The 23,619-nt window shown below is 41.2% G+C and overlaps 1 protein-coding gene across 1 annotated transcript; it reads left to right on the top strand.

Moving 5' to 3' along the window:
- Positions 1 to 1,486: 1,486 nt before the first annotated feature.
- tbx15 (T-box transcription factor 15) lies at positions 1,487 to 23,490 on the top strand. Its single transcript, XM_072685157.1, has 8 exons — positions 1,487 to 2,014; positions 7,282 to 7,471; positions 9,977 to 10,078; positions 13,793 to 13,964; positions 16,416 to 16,583; positions 17,290 to 17,354; positions 18,881 to 18,978; positions 21,143 to 23,490. The coding sequence occupies exons 1-8, from the start codon at positions 1,810 to 1,812 to the stop codon at positions 21,976 to 21,978; spliced, it is 1,836 nt and encodes a 611-aa protein (XP_072541258.1). The 5' UTR covers positions 1,487 to 1,809; the 3' UTR covers positions 21,979 to 23,490.
- The last annotated feature ends 129 nt before the right edge of the window (positions 23,491 to 23,619 follow it).

Below are 23,619 nucleotides of genomic sequence, written 5' to 3'. Positions count from 1 at the left end.
TAATCATAAGCATTTAATTTAATAATTTCATTTCATTTATTATAAAATGAATCAGCTTTGTATTTGTTGCTCTTCCCTAATCCGCTTTGTAACGAAATCTAATCTGAATGATCAGAGATGAGCAGCAGGACGTTACATTTATTGAGTTATTGAGTATTGAGTGAAACAGAGATCTTTGTAGGCCTACTTTGATTTTTTGAGATTTTTTTCCAGTTGAAGAGTCTTTTATTTAAACCTGAAAACCTGAAAAAAACAGAATCTTAGTTCAGTTCACTTATATTTCTATTTCATTGATTGTGAATTTTTATTACTGCTTCGCAGTTCCTCACGCCTCCCATGTTCGAGTTTAGGACTTTTTAAGAAGAGCAGATGAGCGCCGTTCGCTCTTCAGTTCACACTGTACGTCTACTGGAGCTCAGACATGACGGCGTTTCAGATCAGGATCAGGAACTTTTACTCATATCTGAGGTGCTGAAGTAAGAACGTTTCATTCTAGTGAGAATACTTTCACACTGAGAGCGCGTTTTGCATTTGAGCCGCTCTGTCCACTTGTCCGTATAACAGTGAGGCTCATCATGAGTCTGAAAGTGACCGGCCCATCTGTTCACTTCAGATCAGTTACATTGCATTAATACGATCAAAATTACACCACGATTTCGGTCTCGCTCTAAATTAGGACACATATAATAAATAAAACGTTTTTGTATTTAATCATTATTTGTAGCTGGTGGTTTCCTTGATTTATGCCACTACATATTATTTTCAGGACAGGGATGCATGTAAACAGCGCAGAGAAAAATAACGCTACATTAATAATATAATAACTGCGAAATAATGAACTTCACTTTATTAATAATCCGATTTTTTTTATTCGTACAGTTTAATTATCTGTAAAGTTTAAAACATTTGCTTGATTTCTGACATGTTTTCCGATGTGAACAAGAAACGTGTTTATGTTTATTTGATTTAATCAATAAACAACTCTGTTCAAACCCCAAAACCATCAAACTCCAGAGCTGATAAAACGGCGGTAAAACGCTTAGTCTGAAATGCAGCGCTTTACTGTTGATTAATGTGGCTAATTCTCTGCAGCTGATTAATGTGTTGTATTTAAGAATTTGAGAATAGCCTGGCACGAGAGGTGTTGATGAACCAGACAGGAGAAACACCAGCTCTAAAAGTTTGCATTGTTTTTAGCAGGACTTTCTCAGCAACCCAGACTAGCTGCACTGCAGCCACAACTTTCCCAAAAGCACCTTTTCTGAGTGAAATGAGCTCTATCAGGGCTGTGCCCGTGTCTCAGACACAGCAGATGAACGTTGCTTCTCGTCGTCTTTTCTGATTGGTCGCCGCGTTTTGGCTCTTTCCCCCTCGTCGTTTCTGATTGGCTGCGGAGAGGCTGGCAGGGAGTTCGAGGCTCAACGCTTAGAGGAAGAAAAAAAAAGTTGAGCAGAAGTGAGTATCAATCAGATGGAGGAAGGCGAGACACAGAGAGAGAGAGAGACGGAGAGCGAGCGGAGCAACAGAACAGCGAGCTAGAGGAGAGACAACCCAGAGAGGAGAGAAAGAAAAAGGACAGACAGACAGACAGACAGACAGAGAAGTGAGGAGAGGTGTGGGAGCGGACGCTGCTCTTCAGGAATGGCCTCTGACGCTTCCAGGCGCTTCCAAAGTACGAACTAGACTCTCGTTTTGGATTACTCACGCTCGTTTGGAGAGTTGGGCTCGCGCTGAGAGTTTGCAGGCATTGTTTTTGCGTGTGTGTGAGAGAGCGTGAGCGAGTGTCTGCGTGTGTGTGTGGAGGGAGAGATGAGTGACCGCAGGCGCTCGGCCGCCGCGCTGAGCTCCAGAGCGCACGCGTTCTCCGTGGAGGCCCTGATCGGCTCCAACAAGAAGCGCAAGCTGCGGGGTTGGGAGGACAAGGAGCTGCAGCAGCTCTCCATGGAGAGTCTCACCACCAACGGACAGCTGGGAGACGCCGAGGACCCCGCGCACTGTCTGGATATGGACCCGGGTTAGTTCGCTAGGGCTCAGCAGCATTCCAGCCTCGGCTAAGGCTAAGTCTTATTTGGGGGTTATTGTTGAATGTGGGGATGTCGTAGTTACTCTTACAGAGAGATCTGACACAGAGCAGGCCTAGTTTTGGGGCCTGGACATCTGTAGTTCTGAACAGATGGTGAAAGCAGTGTCAGAAGTTGAAGAACGTGACATTTACGTGACAAGATATTTTTAGATATTTTTTACCAATACTTTTACGTGTCTTTAGATGAACAGTAACATTACAGAGCTACATTCAAAATGTGATGATTAAATTGCTTATAAGCACCGAAGACAGCCAGACATAAAGAATATTATGGTATGTAGGGTGTATGTTCTGTTTGTCTGCCTGATTTAACTTTTAAATGTAGTTTTAATGGTGGGAGATGGTGAGAACTAAGTGTTTTGTGTCACTGAAATTATAATGCAGAGATTCATAGAAATGCACAAGCATAACAGTTATAATACTGCTTATAATACCCGAATATCAGTTTCTCTTATTCGTTTATAGCGACTTTGAGTCGTTTTAATGGCCTAAAAATAAACCGTTTTAATTAGAAGCTCGTTTTCTTAAAATAAGAGTTCTTGGTACTGAGGCTGTGTTGACCACTGCAGTTCCCGGTGTGTTGTTTTTCAGTAACCCCTCCGCAGACCTTATCAAACACTAACAGGAGCCTGTTACACAGTTCTCCATCTCCTAATAAATAATGTTAACTAATAATTATAACACAAAGTAAGAACTATAGTCTGTAATATATAGCATCATTTTAATACGCAGTGTTGGAAACACCACCTCCCCGCTGTCTGTTCACTCCGGTCACTTTGTGCTCTGTTACATTTGCCATTCCAACCTGGTCAAAGATTTCATGTCGCTTCATGAGTTTAGGCCTTGTGTGTGTGTGTGTGTGTGCAAGAAGGCAGGCGGGCATGCACATGTGTGTTTGGTGTGTGTGCGTGTGTCTGCTTGGTGTGTGTGTGTGTGTGTGTGTGTGTGTGCACGTTCAGCTGTAGAGTTGAACTGCTGCTGCTCCAGTCAGCACTTCATTAGTCTCTCCATGTCCAATCCGCCTACTGTAGGATCCCGATTTCACCCAGCAGCTTCAGCTCCAGTATTTTCTCCACATTGCGCTGCATTTAACCCGCTTCTAAACGCAGCATGACCGACCAGCTCGAGAACAGCTGAAAAATCACAGCCCTAAAATCTTGATATTTGTAAGAAAGGTGATTGGCGCTCGCGCTCTCGGAAAGGTGAGTAGATTACTGTCGATATTACACTTTAATAAAGCAGATATTCTTTACACATGTGGAATAAACTGCCCTTTCAGATTTACCCATCACCAGTAGAGACACGTTAGCAATGATGGAGCAAAAAAACGACCTATGTTTTAATTGGTAGATTAATTATATGTACAGGGTATTTTTCTATGAACTGGTATAAAATTCAAGAAGAGATAAAAATGATCTGTTTTCGAATTTGTCCCGTGTTTCCAAATATTGGTAAAAATATTTTAGTATATTTTATTATTTGATGTTGTTCTTTAAGTTGATAATATAATTTGTAAATTTAAAGATTGAATTTTTGGTTTTGAGATAAAGCTGAAATAGTTTTTTTCCCGGAATTCTGAATAGATGTTAAACCGTCTGCAGGCCGGTGAGATTTCACCCAGACTGTAGTCTTCATCTCTGCTCTCCTGTAGCCTACTTCACTTCAGCTCGTCGCGTTTTCCTCACTGATCAACTTATTAAGAAAATAAAAATTGGCACGGAGCACTGTATCTTACTCAGGAGGCTGATGGCGTGTGTGGTGTAATGCTGTTCCTCCCTGGAGGGAACACACACACACACAGTCGCAATGAGACCATCACGGCTCACGTTCAGTACTGTTCTTATTTACGAACCTGTATCTAGAACGCTGTGTGTGGGTAGGTAAGGGCGCAGGGAGGGTTGCATAAGCAGAGAAAGAAAATGAAGAATGGATCTTATCTGGTTCCCAGGGGGGTAGCAAGTTTTTGCAGACTCCATACACTCCACACACACACACTGTACTGCCTGTTTGACTGTTGTTTGAAACGTTTAGCTAATATTTCAGGGGGGGGGGGGGGGGGAATCCATGTTGAGAAATTTGAGAATTTTCTTTTTTGCTTTTTCATTGAACGCAGGGCTCGTTTCTGTTGTTACGGGTTTAATAAATATGTGTGCATATTTTATTATTACTAAAATATGGATTATAGACGTATGTCTTCGCTAACACGGGATTGCCCGACACGGACACTCACCCTTATATATTATATAACTGTAATATTTTGGAGTATAATCTTCTGTTCTGTCGCGCACACGCACGTTTCTACCTGAATTGCGGTGCTGTGATTGCGGTGCTGTGATTGCGGTGCTGTAAGCTGCGTTTAGGGAAATCTAACAAGATCAAAATTTCTACATTATTTGTTCATCAGTTAATGAATTTAAAACATGCAAACATTTTGTTCAGAATCATAAACCTTTCTCAATACCACACGATGTAAAAGTATTGGCCGTAACACATGGCTTAAATACGAATATATTTGTGGTTATTCGCTGTATCACAGTGTTTTGTCATCACATGTTCTAAATCATCATTTTTATTATTTTTGTTCGAACCCCCGCAGAGAGGGGTCTCCATTGTAGGAGCACAGATGTGTTCGGCTAAACAGAGGTTTAATCTTTATTTTTACTGCCTCTCTCTTTCTCGGGATTGAAGGAAATCCAGCGGAAACAGGTGTGTGTGTTCCCGCTGCATTGGGTTACTCTGAAATTTCATGCTTACTAGATCTCCTCGGCCCTGACTTAAAAAAAACCAGTCCGGTCTGACCGCAGTGCAGTCCAGCTCAGTTCACCAACTCAGATCCAGTTCGTTTGATGAAAAGCAGAAACATCTGTAAAAAGCAGAACATCTGTAGTGGTAATATTTAAATCTCAGACAAATATTAATGACCCAGGTCATCATGATGATGTGATCTTTATGTCCTTTTAAAGCGATTTGAAATAATCCGGACTAATTGACTTCTAACGTTGTGCTAAACTCGGATTAACGGAATGTAACACATTCAATTAAGCAATTTAATTATATGTACATGTATATAGTCTCTCTCTCTCTCTCTCTCTCTCTCTCTCTCTCTCTTTCTTTGTCTCTCTCTCAGTCAAAATATTTGGGCGCTTTTTTACTTTTAGATTCTGACAGTTCTATAAATTGTCGCAATTTAATCTTACATTGATAGTTAAGGTTTTTGACCTGTCCTGTAAAAAATATTAAATAGTAATATGTATATAGATAGATACGCAAACACACTGTATCCGTTTTAATGAAATATTAACACGCCTGTCACACATTTGAGTGATGGTAACTGAGGTGGGTCTTGTTTATTAAACAGTGGTAAGATAATGAAGAGTCGCTGCTGTTCACGTCCTCTCATACAGGCGTCAGGTTAAAACAGCAGGTCTTTGGAAATGAAAGTTACTGTTTTCACCTTTTTCGGCCGGACACCACAAGCGTGCTGTCCAGTGTTTTACAGACTTTATAGTTTTGCAATGAAACTATATGGACTATTCTATTTTTAAGTACCCTCTGAAAATATGATTTTATTCTATTGTTTAAAAAAAAGCAAATCAGTTTAATTTAAGATAAGAATTTAAGATTAAATCAATTTAAGACCCCAAACCTGACCGTGTTGATCGACTACATCTGGTATCAAGGAGGTCGGGGTGTGTGTAGGGGTGTGCGTTTTAATTATGGTTAAAATCTTCCGTTTAATCATATCTTGTATTTAAGCAGCATTTGCTGGTCTTGTTCGTCATGGTCGTAGTCCTGTCCGGTGGGCTTTGTGGAATTGGCTGTGCTGTTCTGATGGATGAGTTGGATCCGAGGTTGTTTTTGTGTAGCATAGGGAGGATGCCAGCAGCGTTCATGCAGCATGATGAGTTGATGGGTCTGGATGGAGGTGAGAGCTCTGGGGATCCGAGTTGTCGATGGACAGAGAGAGAGAGAGAGAGAGAGAGAGAGAGAGAGAGAGATGTGATAAGGAAACTGTATAATCTTCAGAGCTGCAGGAAGATGACGAAAAATAAGCCATGGCCTTGGGTCTTCAGTACCCCCTCACACGTGTCCTCAGAGGGCTACACACACACGCTGTGCTCTGGCCTGGGCTGCTAGCCAGTCTCTGTGCAGCCTCATTTGCATTGTGTGTACTGCCAAAACAATCTGCCCCATGTGAGCAGCCTCTGTGTAGGACGAGGACTAAAATGCATAAATAACACACACCTATAGCCAACAGCACAACTCGCCTGTTCTTCACGTATGAAGCTGATGTTGGTCTCCTCTCAAGGCCACGTCCTTTGTGTTGAAAGTTGAAACGCTGAATTTAGAGCTACGTCTAAAAGTGCCAGACTCGAAAAAAACCCATAGAGGTAATTATGTATACTCGATTAGAACCGAATTAAAATGAAGTGTTTTATTAGTTAGAGTTGACTTCGCACTGTCAGTGTTAAATAAGACTTATTTTATTCTGCGTTGAACACACACACACACACCTGCCACTACAAAGTGCGCCCTAATATAGAGTAGTCCTGTTTATACCGATATTCTAATCGACAGTATAATGATAGGGTCAAGTTATATAAAAATTAAAAGTGCTGATTTTCCAGGTGGGCAAATCAGCAGCTTTAACGGGATAAACACAGTTAATTAAAACTGGAAATGGTGGTCTATGTTGGCCAGGTCTCCGTCGAAAAAAAAAATCTTAAAACTTATCTTAAGGATCCTCCTGATTAAATAAGGGCTAAGTAGGCCTGGTTCATTTAAGATTGTTTAAATTATTAAAGCGCTTCTAACGCGCTTTGTGCACTGCGGTCGTGTTTTTTATTTAATTTTAATTAATTATATTGTTCTATTAGAGAAATTTAAACGTTAAACAAGCTTTACATTTTAAGCCTTTTATATTGCATTATTTTCCGTGCTATTATAACAACCTAACACAAAACATTAAAAATCTCTCAGTTTTATTGAATAAAAAGAGACATTTATTGTTTTTAATATTTTTACCGTTAACAAAAAAAAAGGCAGCCCTGAACTTATTTAATAACTGAACACAAGTCAGCCAGTGTTCGGAAAGCGCATAAAACGGGGTTTTTTCCATCGCAGACCAGCACTAGCCGTAATGCTGTCCTAACGACCTTCTCTCTCTCTCTCTCTCTCTCTCTCTCTCTCGCTTTCAGACTCGGCGGGCAGTCCGGGCTCGGAGGGCGACTGTGTGGAGCCCGTTGTGGAGGGGGGCGTCTCTGGTTCGTGCTGCGAGCCCCCGGCCTCTGCCTCCATGGAGGAGATTCAGGTGGAACTGCAGTGCGCGGACCTGTGGAAGCGCTTCCACGACATCGGCACTGAGATGATCATCACCAAAGCGGGGAGGTGAGAGAGCAGCCCGCCACTAACTGCGAGACCAGTCGGGTTGTTTGGTGGAAAACTCCTTAAACTTCTTAGTTTTTTTTTAAATAAGTCCTGTGATTGCTGCTGCCAATTAAACTGACTCCACCTGTCCATTTTAAAACCAGATTTCCTCACGAACCAACGGTGGCGCAAAAAATGCAGTTGAACACACTCAGTCTGCAGCCCCTTAACACACGCGTGCCCACACACTCACGTACACTCATACTTTGGTGTTTTAGGGTGCTAATGTGTTGCACATGGGCTTGAGGGCTGCGGACACCGCGCTGGACCCCTACAGGACATCTCGGCGCACAGGAGCGGGCGGTCACTCTGAACTGCTCCTAATTAATACATCTAAAACACATTTTACTTTGCTCAGCTCTTTAAAGCGACAATTACAGCTCAACCCGAGCATATAAACTCAGCCACCCTGCGACACCACGGCCTGAGAGGAAGCAGCGAGCTTTAGCAGGTGGACAGTCCGGTCCATTCTGTCAGAGGAGCTTATTAATGCTGGACATCTTATTGAACACATTACTGTGCGCGCTCGTCGTTTTTTCATCTTCTTTGTTTTGTTTCAGCAGCTGTACGATGAAAACGCTGAAGCATTTATTTTGATATAATTATATAATTCTATATAATTGAAACGCAAATCGTAAAATATATATATATATATATTTTCCGCTTACTTACATTTTAAGCAACTACCAAAGTGCTGATATGTTTAATGTATGTAGAAGTTAAAACGCACTTGAATCAAATAAATTCAAGACATCAGTTTGATGGGGGTGAATCCAACCTCTAAAATAAAATAAAATAGCCTAAAATAATTCTTTATTACCATCATCAATATTCATTATTAAATCTGCTGACCTACAATGATCTACGGAAGTCCAGAGAATCCACATGTTCAATATATAGTAATATCTTTGTAGCGTTATAACTCGTTTTTCTTGTGATCTCCAATTAACAGGTTGATTTTTACTTATATTTGTCTTACCCAGAAAATAAGTTGTGATCAGGCGAAAACAATGTAAAGAAATACGAAATTACGAGATTATGACACAGACAAAATAATTAACTTAGGGCCTTTCTGGACTACCTTACGTAACCCATTACTAGCCACTATCTATCCATTTCCATTTTTTTATTTATTTAGTCCAAATCTTAGAGCACAAATATGAACAAGCTTTTCAATCGATCAAAGTATTGCTGTGTTTAAACACTAGCCTATATGATATACCAGCCTAAGATATTAAATCCTTTTAATTCTTGTGAATAATAGTATGAAAAATAAATATAGTAAAATAAATCAAATCAGTAACAGTACATGCTAAATGTAATAAATCGTCGCGTGACAAATCGAGTAGGTGGCCAATCGCAGAGTAGAAGAGCTGCTGTAGCGTAATAAAAAACGACGTCATAACTACATTTTAATGACTAAAATGTAACAAGTAAAATGTTCTAGTGTGACACGACTTTTAACCGAGCATGACACGTTCAGTATTTTTTTCCCTCATTCATTTTAGTTGTTGGATATAGGCTAAATGGTTTTGGTCACGCATCCGGTTTTTATTCTGCAGCCGAATAAAACAAACATTTTAAATAATATATACTCGTGTAACTGTGGCACGTTAACGTGTTATAACCTATTAGCGCATCTACAACTCCTTAAATAGAAAATTCTAGCGTCGAGCTGCGACGCAATGAAGCCAGGCTGTTTCAGGTGGCCTGCATTTTTTTCCTCACGAAAGCGGACTGACCGTAATTATAATCACATTTCCACATCAAATCCCCTCACATAGGTTAGGCTGTGATTTATAGATTCTGACGCTTACACAAAAGCAGTAATGGTGCTTTGGTTGGTACGGCAGAAACATTAAAAATAGAGCTGAATCTGTGCTCAGCGCCCGCAGCTCACTGAGCACTAAACAACAGTGTAATTACAGCTTCCGGGTGAGTGAGTCAGAGCGCTGGTGTAATGAGCACAAACATAAAATGTCCATTCAGCCCTTCGTTCTTCTCCGAGCTGCAGCTCCTCATATGCAGTTCGAGCACTGAGAGACGAGGACGAGGGAAAGCTGCAGTTTTTTCTCATTATGAACGGGCAGATTTACTGCGTTTAAATGAAAAGAAAGAGCGCTTTGAAGTGTAAAGTGTGGAGCCGGTTCACTCCGGGTTTCACTCCTCCAACGTCTTTGCACTGTTCGAGACGATTTTACTGACATTTCTGAGAGTGGAACTGCAGAGAGACTGCCAGCTCACGAATCTGTTAGGCATCCTCTTTCCCCCTTACTATTTGCCCTCGTAGACACGAAGCCCTTGTTCACCAGAGCTGATTAGAGTGTGCTAATTGAGATGCTTAGCCGTTTTAACTCGTCTTTAGGGTGGGAATGTAGCTAATTACCTGAATCGCTGACACATCTTTATTTCACAACCCTGAAGGAGTTCCTTTAATAAAATGTATGCATCTGTGGTCTGTTACAGGAGGATGTTTCCAGCAATGAGGGTTAAAATAGTGGGCCTGGACCCCCATCAGCAGTATTACATAGCCATGGACATCGTACCTGTGGACAACAAGAGATACAGGTGAGCATGTCAGACTGTCAGAGTGTGCACCTGAACAGAGAGTAATATGACAAGATGGTCAGCTCAGAGCAGAAGGTCAGTAAGCATGTTGAGCCTCAGTGCTCTGATGGTCTGCTTTGCTGGATTTTTCGTCTCTCAGGCAAGAAGAAGATACATGCTAGATAGACTCTGACTGTACTGAGGTGTACTGTAGTTCCCTGGCCTGTGTGTGCTGAGGGCAGTCATGACTGAGTTGCTGGATCAGCAGTGAGGGAGGTTTAGTGTGTCTCTGTGATTGCGGCTGCACCATGACAACGTTCCATCACACTCACAGCAGATCCATTTCACCTGAGCAGAACCGAAGAGCAACTCCGAATAATGCGCTTGTTGTCTGTCTTTGAAACATGCAGGGAAAGAACAGCGATCACAGCAAGTGTCTTGATTCAGTGTGCACACAGCAAATGTGTCAGTGTTGAATCAGCACTTACAGGGTAAAGGGAGATTAGCAGCAGCGTACATGAAGGACAAGCACAGAATATACATCATGTGTATCTTGGAGGTGTGCTTTACAGGTTATGATGAATGGTCCAATAGAAATGCTCCAAAATGATTTGGAATAAATTCTTTTTACATTGATTTCTTTGTTTTTGTGTGACATTAAAAGTTTTTTGAGGTGTTACAAACTACAAATTACAGCTGTTCCTTAGGCACTTAATGTACAATATAGGTGTGGTTATGGATACAGTATTGAGTTACAGTTACAGTGTTGCTTTCATAGTCATGGCAATCTACATATTAGGCTGATTATAGAAATAAACAGAAATACATAAATAAGTTCATTAGTAGACAGATGAACATCTTCAGAAAACCTTTTCAGGCAAGACCAAATTGAATGCAGCTAATCAGTTTGTTCTTGTGCTTATTTAGATTTAGATCTGATTTTGGTTTAAACTCACTAAAGTGTATTTTTGAACCAATGTTAGATGGTTAACTGGTGCGAATTTTAGCACAAACTAAATCCACTCTCATCAACACAACGGCCTTGCTGCTGAAGAAAGAAGAATAATGGATTTAGGATGTCAAACTGAACATTTTTCACGTAGAAGCCTGAAATCCCGGCCTTTTTCCCCTCAAGTCTCTCGCTCTGGCGTGAGCACTGTCATAGTTTTATTCATGCGTTCACCCTCACGCCACATATGAAACAGAACAGAGAGTGTATTATCATTCAGTTTTCCGTTGGCTTTTTGTCACTTTCAGGCGTTTGGGTTGTTTTGAAAATATTAAACATAATAGAAAATCCTTCTTGTACCGTGTTTTCCTAATGCCCGCCATAACCATGAAATATGCTCAACCACTTGTGCAGCATTTGCGTGAGCTTATAATGACGTGGCAGAAATGAGTGTCTGGCACCTCAGTACTGTAACTGTAGCGTACAGGTAGCTCACTGTAAAATAAAAGACTTTGCGACATCAGTTGTTGCACATCATTGCTGTGCCAGTGTTTGTCAGTCAGTTATGTTCATTCAGATTTCATTATGCTTGAATTAATCTTGCATTTGTACTCAAAATAAAACCACAGTCATTCAAGGACTGCAGCACAGAGCTTGAAGAGGCATTTAGAGGCCCCCAAATATCATGGCGGATTTTAGAAGCCAAAAGATCTTGTAAAATTAAATGGGATTTTCTCCCTGGCTGGGGAATTTACCACAAGGCTTTGCAAACGGAGCACAGAGCTGTCACTGGAATGCTTCATCCGTCTCGAGGCCTGGGTCTGGAAACACGGCCTTTATTGGAATTTACTCACTTTACTTAGGCACACTGCCTTTTTTTTAAGGAACGTTGAGTTTATACTAGACTTGTTAAATCTTCCTTTATGTGTTTCTTGAATTACTTTTTCTCTTTAATGTGGCAGTTCGGTATGGTCTACTTTCTGAAAGCACAAATAGGAAAGTGCAGAACTGTCCAACTCCTTGGATCTCTCTCCCTGGACCTCATCAGCGTGTGTGTGTGTATATATATATATATATATATATATATATATATATATATATATATATATGACCAATACCAAGACAGACAGGGAAAGAGAAAGAGCTAGAGATATATATATATATATATATATATATATATATATATATATATATATATATATGTGCACACAGGTATATAATTTATTTATTTACTTACTGTTTATTGTTTCTTGGTATTTTGTCCAAGGACCCTAATGTATTGTTACCTCATTGAAATCATGACTCACGTAACACCAAAAGTGTAACGTGTTTACATTCAAATGCAAAAGAGACAGGTTTCTCATTGTAAACACAACATTGTCATGTTTCCGAGGGGATATGATCACATTAACACTGCAAGCCAATATATAATAAAAGGCATATATAAAATGAGATATAGTTTCTGATGATATATAGTTTGTACATTGCCACACACACAAACACACACACACACACACACACACATATATATATATATATATATATATATATATATATATATATATATACATACATATATTCCGAGTTTTAAACTGGGCAGTCTCCACAGCCCTCAAAAGGGTGTCACATAAAGTTGGATCTTTATTGATTGTGTTGGTGCCAGATGGCAGATTTATGAAAGATGAAAGACGACTAATCAAATTTCCAGCGCTGTTTGGGGTTTAGGTTTCTCCTTTCTTTAACACTTTCCTTGCTACACGGAGCATAACCCTAAACAGAACTCCAAACAGGAAATTATAGAAATGCCTGGTATTCTGTGTGAGTGTATGTGTAGGAGAGGTTGAGGGGATATAAATATATATGGGTATTATTAACTTATCTGTGCTCTTGAGCTTATGTATGTATGTGAGTTCTCATGTACTTGAGCCCTATATACGTATGTTTGAAGAGTGCATGTATATGTGTGTGTGTGTATGTGTTGAAGGCTCCTGCAAGGGGATGTAAAGGGGGACACAGAGGACATTTAGCACTGCCAAGCAATAACAACAGGGCCAAATGAGTGTTTTGTCCATGTTTTAGGGCTGAGTGATGATTTTGGCAAAGGCGTCACAGCTAAGCACTTTCAACTGTGCTCATGGCCAGAACTAAAGGCAACCAGCTGTGCCTCAGGCAGCAGTGTGTAGATCTCTCAGAGCAGTCAGCATGGAGAATGCACCGAGAACAACCAGACTAGAGAGGACTGGGATTAGACCCAAAGGTTACAAATTACATATCTGATGTTACAGCAGAGGTTTAGTTTAGTGCTTTGTAGTGAGTTTTTGCATGAGAGAACATTTGTTTTTTATTCTTGGTATTAGATATTAAGATATTGTCATTGTCATATAAAAACCTAGTATCTTTCATTGTTTGACATAATTTGAATCTAGCAGTTTTCCTTCCCACTGTATCAGAATCACAGCACCTCCAAAATCCAAAATGGCCTGGAATGAAAATCTTTTTACATTGATTTCCATTGAAAGTTAAGAAGGGATTTCCTTCTCCTGTAAGGTTGCCAATTTGACGATACTAGGTTTTCATGTGACTATATATATATTTCTGAATAAAAATCTCTTCTTTTCTTCTTCAAACTAGCTCACAAGACAACGGCTTCCTTCAAAATAAGAAATTCATGTTATATATATATATATATATATATATATATATATATATATATATATATATATATCAGTACCAGCATTGTAGCTTCATGCAGCTGCTATCTCATACCACCTTCTTTGCATTTGCAGGTACGTGTATCACAGCTCGAAGTGGATGGTGGCTGGAAATGCGGACTCTCCTGTGCCTCCACGCGTGTACATCCACCCGGACTCACTGGCCTCTGGAGACACGTGGATGAGACAGGTGGTCAGCTTTGACAAGCTGAAACTGACCAACAACGAGCTGGATGACCAAGGCCATGTGAGTTTTTCATATTCACTTTTACTGCGTTTAGCAGACACACTTAAAAAGTAGTGTATTGAATTCACTTGATTTCAATGCGTGTTTTTTTCTTGTGAGAGAGTAAAGTAAAATCTTTCAGTTTACCTACATTTGGCAGTAATTGTGTTTATGTAAAATATTTTATAATCAAGCCAATTCAGTACTTACACAGAGTGACTGCAAAAAGTGCAGGCCAAGCCAACAAAAAGTACAGTGTAGACATGAGGACCAATAAGAAGTGCAGTAAATGTTTTTGCACACTGGAATATTTCAACATAATTGTTCAAACAGTTTTCTACATATTTACAGCTTTTACTGTGGACATGTGGTGGCTGTATTAAATGATTCTCAACCATGACAATTTATTAGTCAGGCCGATGATTTTTAATGACGCTTATTCTGCGCTTTTTTATGAAGTACCTGTCAGGACAAATACTCACCTAAAAAAAATAAAACAACTCCTCACATGTCTAATACATCTCCGCTTTGGTGAGTGTTTTCACACCTGTGAGTGGAGTAAGGGCATTGGCCGTGCACCTGCTCCTGCACACACCTCCATACCACAAAATTCATAACCCAGACGCTAGCTGATGGATCACATGCCTTATGGACTCTCCTGACATCTGTATCCTCTTTCCATAAGAAAAATGTTATTCAACTTGCTCTCGGGAGGATGGGGAAAAAATGGAAAACGAAGCATTTGAATGCTCTTGACTAATGCTCCTTATGTGTCTGAGAGAAACGGCCACAAAATGGCTACGAACAGGAGTCCAGGCTCACTGTGTTGTTTGGAGAAATTCATGTTTTTTCCTGATGTGTTTAAATTGCACTCGAGTGTGCTCTACAGATCTCATTACCTTGAATCTAGGTCATAAACCTGACTCAGCCAGTGACTGACTGAACTTTGCTGTAATTTGGACCATCCAAAGCCCTTAGCCTGATTTGATAAAGTGTGCTCTGCGGGTGTGATTCTCTTTGTGGAGTGCTGGCCCCGCAGCCAAGCGTGAGTGCACAGAGACAATTTTATTGAGAGAGCATCACGCGACACTCACTGACATCTAGCATGTCCTGCTGGGTCGTCATGGATATGTACCATCACAGTAACAGAGGCTTGGAAAAATGGACTGCTATATCTAACTCTATCAAGAGCTCTTAGTGTGTTTTGAAAGGCAGGATGGTGTCTCATTATCTCAGAGAAACCTTCGAGGGTCACCACAGAGGAGATAAGCTAGTCGTTTCTGTGTTATTTCTTAAGTCACTTTGGTCTCTATTACTATATGTTTTTTGACCCGGATTGAATTTGACAAGCCTTGACACAGCAATGGAAAAAAGATAGTCTCAGGCTTTTCTTCAAGTCTGTGAAGTCAGATTGCTTTGATTATTGTGACCATCAGGCCTTCAGAAATGCGAAGCAGTCAATGCATCTGTTCAAGGCCTGCATTCTTAATCCAGAGCCTAACAGTGTAGAGCACTGCATATAAAGTATTTCTCACGCCGTGATGGAGATACACTTGGCTGAGTCCATGTCCTCAAAATGGCCGTCTGAAGCCAAGGTGATGCCGAGCTCTGCTGGCATCTTCTGAGCATATGGAGATGTTTTTGTTTGAATGGCTGATGCTATCGCTCTACCATTCTGACAAATGTAATAACATATGGGTGTTAGAGCTCCAGAGGGCTGGTGTTTTTTTGGAAATGGGAGAAGGGCCTTTTTTCTTCGACCACAGCCTCGTAAAAAGAGACTTTATTTTTTATTCGCCTGGAGGCGGAGAGGCGGAGTGCAAGCTAACAGTGGAACGTCCTGTGTGGGATACCTCGCTATGATGGAATATCCACCCCTTCCTCACCTTCTCTCCTCTTCCTTATTCATTGACTATTCTATTAGGGAAGTCGCCTCAGATAGAAATATATATGCACTTACCATCTTCGCTTCAGTATATCTCAATCAAACTTGTCCCAGCAGAATGACCCACGTCAGCACTTTGATTGTGGTTCTGGAGCGTGCTTAGGTTCTCCTGGATTTTGCTGGTATAGTCATGCCCTGAAACAGCCCTAAGCTCTAAGCTCTCCTGGCTCTTGCTGTTGGACTAGGTATTAGATATTAAATTTACTGTCACCAATCTGTGGAGTTGTTTCGCAAATCCCTGTGTTCTCAATCTTGACCCCCTTGGTTGTAGCTGGCCCAGGGGAGCCTCTCTGACACCGGGATTAATGAAAAGCAGACTAAGGGCCGGAGGGGGAGGCTGTAGCCACTGCGCTCTGACGCCGGCTCAGGGGTGTGAAATACTCACTGTGGGCCCGAGTCTGGGTCGACTCAAGGCCTTGCATTTTTGCCTGCGTGTTCACTGGGACATAAAATGAGACAAATGTAAATAGGTACACAAATTGGACAAGTACCAGAAATAGAGATCTCAATTTGTTTTTCCCACACAGATCATCCTGCACTCCATGCACAAGTATCAGCCTCGTGTCCATGTTATTCGAAAGGACTTCAGCAGCGAGTTGTCTCCGACTAAACCCGTGCCCAGTGGAGAGGGAGTAAAAACCTTCAGCTTTCCAGAGACAGTTTTCACCACAGTCACGGCTTACCAGAACCAACAGGTCTGTAGGCATCTGTCCGAACACAGCACCTTTCATTGTACTCGTATAAATACAGGTGGCAAATATTGATCTTTGGAGAAATGCCATAGAATAACTACTTCCCTACAGAACCTTTCAATTGATGGGCCTTTACAGTACAGTTTTTTGTGAAAGTGAAATACCTTTTTAAAACTCTTTAAACTCTCTTACTTTTATTATATTTCATAACAGGCATTTATATGTAAAACAACACAAATTGGCCAAGTTCATCTTGAGTGATAGAAGTAAGGAATGCAAGTCTGGAACTACCAGAGGTTCCGTGGAGTTTAAAGAAGGCATGACGACATTAGCCGCAGTACTTTTTTAGGATGATTTCATCTCTTCGATAATAGCTGAATATTATTTTTTTAGGATGATTTCATCTCTTCGATAATAGCTGAATATTGAAGACAGTTTGTCAGCAATGAGTGAGGAGATTTTGTATGTTCAAGCCAAGAAGTACTTGAATTATTTTTATTTAAAAAAAAAAGAAGAAAGATTGCAAACAGTGCAGTCTGCCTTTGAAATATCTTCCCTTACTTCTGCAACTTTCCTGACTGAATGTTTACAGAGAATTTAAAGTGAAAGTGATAGTGGTTTCTGTGAAACAGTATGTATTGTTAAAATATTAGTTTATCTATTAAAAACAAACATCATTTAATTTGAGCTTCCTCCACTTTTCTTGCAGATCACTCGACTAAAGATTGACCGCAACCCATTTGCTAAAGGATTCCGGGACTCGGGGAGAAACAGGTAAATATTCATAAGCTCTCAGTGTAACTGAGCTTTCCGTTGTGCTGTCCATGCTGCGTGACCAAATAAACAGGTTTTGCAAACAGGTCCTTTTAATATGGAAATAATCCTCTGGAGATACTTCTTAGTCCCATATGTCCTGCCAGGAAAGACTCGGTTGATCTGTGATAGCAGCATCTGATTTAGGGCCGGGCAAGCCTGCTTTCTTCCTCCCTCTCTCTCTCTCTCTCTCTCTCTCACTCACTTTCGCTCTTTCTCTCTTTTATAATTTGCATCTCGCTATGTCCTGCACATTCACTCGCTCTTCATTCTCTCTCTCTCTCTCTCTCTCTCTCTCTCTCTCTCTCTCTCTCTCTCTCTCTCTCTCTGTCTCTCTCTTTCTTTCTCCTCCGTATTGTTCCACCTTCTTCTTCCTCTGCAAGCCTCTCACTCAGCTCTCTGTTTCTCTCCATCACTCTAAGATGTGAGTCTGAATTATCATATAACGAGGCAAAGGCTGGAACAGGCCCTCAGCACATGAAAGCACGCTGCCATCTGGAGAGCATTATCGGCACAGATATTTGAGCCATCTTTTTTCATTTTTCAAACAATAGAGGGCCTGATTTATGAACTAGCATTAGATTTTCATTGCAGAAAAATACAGATGAAAAGATTATTTGGGAGTATGATATTTATAGAGAGAAAATATACTTACTCACACATATATCCTTATTATATATGTGTATTATTTCATATTATTTCTTGAAAAAATAAAACCCTATTTGAGTAATAAAAGTAGATTCGGCACAAAGTAACCTCATTTCCATTAATCGTCAGGACACTACGTAGTCTGCTGCTGCTGTGGGATCAAATTCAGTAGATTTGTCAGCTATTTGTCATACAGTCAACATTTGCAGGCAGTTTGGTCATTGCTGAAGCAATTTGCAGGCGTAGCCATACATTTAATCATTTTGATAAATAAGTCCTGGCCTGTTGGTTTAGTAGGATTAGTGTGTGATTGAGAGCAGTTGTAGCCAGTACCGGTGCATGTAATTAGCGTGTGTGCCTAACGAGCAGCAGTAAGTGGAGAGTTACAGCCCCTAAAGGGGAAGTAGTGTAGTGCGGGCTGGGGCGGCCCGGGACAGGGCTAGGTCCGTTCTCCCTGCGCCTCGGCCCAAAGCAGCACAGGGGAGTAAATCACACAGGAAGGAGAACCGTGTACAGAGCCGAGATGAAACATCACCCAGATTTATGTGCACAGTAAAAAGCTGCTCCTTTTTACAGGCTCCGATTTCCTCCAACTCCCTCTCTCCTCCTCTCCCGGCTTCACTCTCTGTTCCTTGCTCTCTTTTTCACGCGGGTGATCCGACACTTTTGCCTTTTTTACAACACCTTTCTGTGCCTCCCTCAATTCTCACTTTCCCCATATTTATTTTATCTCCCTCCATTCTTTAAAAAATATTTTGTCTGTGCGTTTCTTACCATGTTTTATTACCAACCGTATTCCCTCATTCTCACTATTCTCTTTATCACGTTCTTTCACACAGGACCGGCCTGGAGGCCATCATGGAAACGTATGCCTTTTGGAGACCACCTGTGAGGACACTTACATTTGAGGACTTCACTAACATGCAGAAACAGCAAGGTGTGTGGTGTTGTGCACATTAAAACAAGCTCAGATTAAACCTTACAGTCAAATCCATAAATATTTGGACAGTGGCACCTGTGGCGCTGAATTTAAATGGAAGCAATCAAAGTGTAGACTTTCAAGGAGGTTAACAAAATGTTGCATTAACCATTCCGCATGGTGAATTTGCCTTTAGAAGCTGTTTGTTAAAAGTAAATCAGGCAATAATTAAGCTAAAAAAACAAACAGATATGACTTATAAAAACCATCATAAAGTCCTGTCCGGTTCGGCAACAAGATTTTCTTTGGGCAGATGAAAGCAAGATTAACTTTGTATGGAGAAGGACCAGAAGTGTTAGTGATCTGAAGCAATACCACAAACATCTTCTGTCAAACATGATGGAGGCACTGCATGGGCGTGTATGGCTGCTAAAGGAACTGGGTCACTGTTTTTTATTGATGATATGACTGCTGATAGAAGTTTCAGGATGAATTCTGATGTATATAGAGCTTTACATAAATTCTGCTCATATTTAGTCAAATGAGTGAGGGGATGGTGCGTTGAAAGCAATCCATGGAGTGTTCATTTCACTTACTGAAGACAAAAGTAAAAGCAGAAAGACCCACAAACAAGCAGCAACTGAGGGCAGCTGCAGTAAATGCCTGGCAAAGCATCTTAAGGGAGAAAACATTTGGTAATGTCCGTAGGTTCCAGACTTCATGCAGTCATACTTTTTTTAATGAACTGCTTTATACACTGAGAATTTCCCCACTGTGGGACTAATAAAGGATTATCTTATCTTATAAACTTAAATAACTCAGCCATAAAATCTTTTACATTACCTGTTTACCATGTGATCAATAAAAAAAAGATTTATATTCAGATTACCGTTTCAAAAAGTCCATTATAAAATTTGTTTCAAGGCTTAATTCATTTGAAGCATCACATTTTCTAAAGTGGTTTGAGTAAACAGAGCTTATCAGTTTATAATATTGGCCGTTGACAGTCAGTTGTCAAAGCGATATTATCTGTTCTCTGGCAGGATAACACTGATATTTTGTCTGTGCAGACATCTGTTCATCATCACAGACTCTTCCAAACAGATTTCATGTTAATTAAAGTTCTCGCACCACTGATGAACTTTTGGTACCCTGAGCCCCTCCCACTTCCACAATCGTCTCACCCCTCCAGCATTGGAGGCAACTCACTCTGAGTAATCAGCTATTCCCCCTGCAGCTCTGAAGCCTCTCTCAGCCCTGCTCGACAACAGGGGGAAAAACATGACATCACTCTGAGCTCCCTTCTGCCTCCGCCAGCAGAACAGAACCACGTTGAGTGCAGTAGAGCTCAGTTGGATTATCGAAGGCATATGGAGCTGGCCCAAACCGCAGCCAAGACTGCGAATCCTGAATTGTTTTGAAATGCACTTCTTCCCCCTCATCGTTCCCTACTCTGCACTCAGTCTATATTTTTCGTAACAGCCGGCCAAACTCTCATTAATAAAGAAATATATGATTGATATCCCAAAGACATCATTCAGTTCCAAGACTTATTCGTCATGCATCTGCCAAGCGTATTTTCTTCTTCTCGCTAACTGCATGTGCCTACATTATGAATGCAGTTTTTTATGTGGAGGGAAGAAAGGAAAGCCTAGGCCTCTGCTGACCAGAGATCTGTTTAATTCTAAACTCAAGCCACATTCGCATGACGACATTTACCACACAGTACTTCTTTACAATGATTTTGACTCTTTGATAATTGCAGAAAATGAAAGAAAATGTGTCAGCTATTTATGAGTACAGAGATTCTGTAAATTACAACTGTGGAGATGTATGACCTGTTTTGTGCCCCCAAATAACACTTTTGCCAAACTTAAACAGGCTTTCCTTATTCCTGAAGGAAGGTTAGGATGCAGTGCTTTGCCCTTATAAGACTCTGCGACTGCTGGTTGTTCTAAACTTGAAATGAGAGATCACTCTCGACCTGATTGTTGGCTAGTGTGTCTGTTTTTAGAGCTGGCTCTGTGTCTGCCTGGTTTCTTCTGGATGTGTTCTTTGGTGCTATATATAGGCCGTATTCTTGTATACAGTATGTCTTTGTATCTTATGTTATTTTTGCCCTTATACACAAACAGTCTGGCTTTATGTTGTGTTTCTGACTGCTTTTGTGCTTTTTTTCCAGGAGGCAGCACTGGCACCTCTCCAACTACCTCCAGCACTGGTACGCCGTCTCCATCAAGTGCAGCACATCTCCTGTCCCCCTCCTGCTCTCCACCTACCTTTCATCTCGCGCCCAACACCTTCAATGTGGGCTGCAGGGAAAGCCAGCTGTGCAACCTGGGCCTGTCTGAGTATCCTGCCTGTGCCCGGAGCAACATGGCTGCCCTGCAAGGCTATGGGGGGCTGGCCGAAGGCTCCTACGGCCGCCTCCAAACGGCAGGGGGCAGCGTGACCTCCGGCCAGCCTTCAGACTCCTTCCTGCCCCAGAGAACTTCCTCTTTAATAGCAGCAGGTATGCAGGGTAGTACTCACGGCTCACTGGCCACCAGCAGTAGCAGTGGAAGCGGCGGCGGCGGTAAGATGGACGCTTACGGGGGCCAGCTGGCTTCTTTTCCTGCCTCCCAGCTTCAGTATGTGATGCAGGCAGGGGCGGGCTCCGCCTCCGGCTCCTCCTCTTCCCCTGGAACCTCCCCTTCCTCCGCCCACATGTTCACTGGGAGCCATCATCACATGCAGCAGGGCTCGTATAATGCCTTTTCCTTGCACAATCCCTACAACCTGTACGGATACAACTTCCCAGCCTCGCCGCGTCTGGCAGCCAGCCCGGAGAAACCTCAGGCCGGCCTGCTGTGCTCTTCCTCTTCTGCTGGGGCCTTCGCTGAGCGCCAGTACCTATCAGGCAGCAGCATGGACAGCATGCACATGATAGGAAATCCCACCAGCAGCCAGCAGGGGGCCGCGGCCTGTGATGGCCGTCAGTATGGCTCCTCCTCTCAGATGTCCATGCACATGGTTTAAAAGGAAGAAAAACAGAGCTATGTGCACCGGCCGAGCGAGCGGCCACAGCCATTCGCTTCTCAGCTCTCATGGAATTTTGTTATGTTTCAAAAATCAGATTTCTGGTGTATTTTTAAAGGAAAAAGGCAACTCACCATGGGTTTGGAGATCCAGTCCATCTGTAGAAGCTGACTTTTAAGAAAGGGAACTCATCATGACAGTATGCACAGGCCTTAAATTTCACTGTTCAGGCTTAAAGGTGTTATTTATGTCTATTTTTATGCTAAAAGAGGCAAATATGTAAGCTGGAATGGACCTGCCTTCTTTAGTGTCACAATTTCCAACCTCGATCCAGAATCGTACTGGAGCAAACAAAGTCTCTGTCTTATGAGGTGCTCTTGAAAGATTCTAGTGAGATTTGGTGCAATAATGGACTCAGTGAATCATTTCTTATCTCAAGTAGCCTTTTCAAACAAGGGACACTCAACACTGCCCTGTTTTTTTTTTTTTTTTTTTGTGTATTTGGTAATTAAGTATATCACATTTACTTCAGAGAGCATTACTGGCAGAGAACTGGAAGCTGCACACCATGTCCGTGTCCCCCCAAGTGAAGGGCTTCTAATGAAAGGAGAACTTGAATAAGTTCAACGAGATGAAGGACAATGAAACCAGAGACCTTGAGCGTACTAAGCATACAGCTAACACCAACAAAAACTGAATCTTTGGTAAAGTTCACCTGAAGGACACTGTTGCGCAGTGGATTTTGAGGACTGTTGCTATTGGGAAATTGTCCTTGCCTATTTTATCAAAAATTGCTTAATCATATTTCGAGTGGATTACCTTTTTAAACATATAAGTAATGTTGAGTGCACGTGAGACACTACGTTTTCATGTTGTGTGGAAAAACTAGGAAATCAGAGTAATAAAAAGTATGTTTTGAAGTGCTGTAGATAACAAAGTATTTAAGTGTCAATATAGTTATATGGCCAGTTTATGGTGACCTAAAAAAAACAACAACAAATGAAAGGGGAAATCAGATTATTCTTCTAGACCTTTTAAAACTGTACAGGTGCCAAGCACAAAACCTCAATAAATAAATAAACAATTCAATACAGGATCTATATTGTTTACACCTTTCTTGGACAACCTGTGTAATAAGATGTGATGCTTTTTGTGAAATAAGTACAACGGTGTGTTACAGTAGGGACAACCATTAGAAGCTGTAAATAGTGAAGGCCTTAAACCTGTAAACAAAATCAGGTTTAAACATATTTGTCAATGTTTTGTTTAAGCTAGACTTATCTGTCCGGATATAGACTTAAGAAGACACACGATACACTCCCTTCCTCACCGTACAAGACAATTTTACTGCAAATAATGAAAGATCAAAGTTGCTTTTTGAAGTTTGAAGGTCATGAGATGTGCCAGTACCTTTCCTGGATGAACGGTAGATTGCTCCTCTGGACTGGACAGTGAATGTAAATCGGTGTCTACCCTAAACACATGTTGCTGTTTTAGCCATGTGCTTCAGACAGAGTAACGTTTGTGGATACTGAAAATAAATATATATTAATAAATAAATAACAAAGGATTTGTTCTGCTCTTTCTGTTTGATATGGAGAAGAAAGATAACGTGAATCATTAAGTTTTAAAGCTTGTCAC

The sequence above is a fragment of the Salminus brasiliensis genome, chromosome 8, assembly GCF_030463535.1.
Source record: "Salminus brasiliensis chromosome 8, fSalBra1.hap2, whole genome shotgun sequence".
NCBI classification, from domain to species: Eukaryota; Metazoa; Chordata; class Actinopteri; order Characiformes; family Bryconidae; genus Salminus; species Salminus brasiliensis.
The sequence above is the reverse complement of the archived record's forward strand: the minus strand, read 5'-3'. Positions and strand labels throughout refer to the sequence as shown.

Excerpts from the sequence above, each read along its gene's own strand:
- tbx15 (XM_072685157.1), top strand. The coding sequence starts at position 1,810 with ATGAGTGACCGCAGGCGCTCGGCCGCCGCGCTGAGCTCCAGAGCGCAC. Across the intron at positions 7,472-9,976 it reads ATCATCACCAAAGCGGGGAG|GAGGATGTTTCCAGCAATGA; the intron begins GTGAGAGAGCAG and ends GGTCTGTTACAG. Across the intron at positions 16,584-17,289 it reads CGGCTTACCAGAACCAACAG|ATCACTCGACTAAAGATTGA; the intron begins GTCTGTAGGCAT and ends CTTTTCTTGCAG.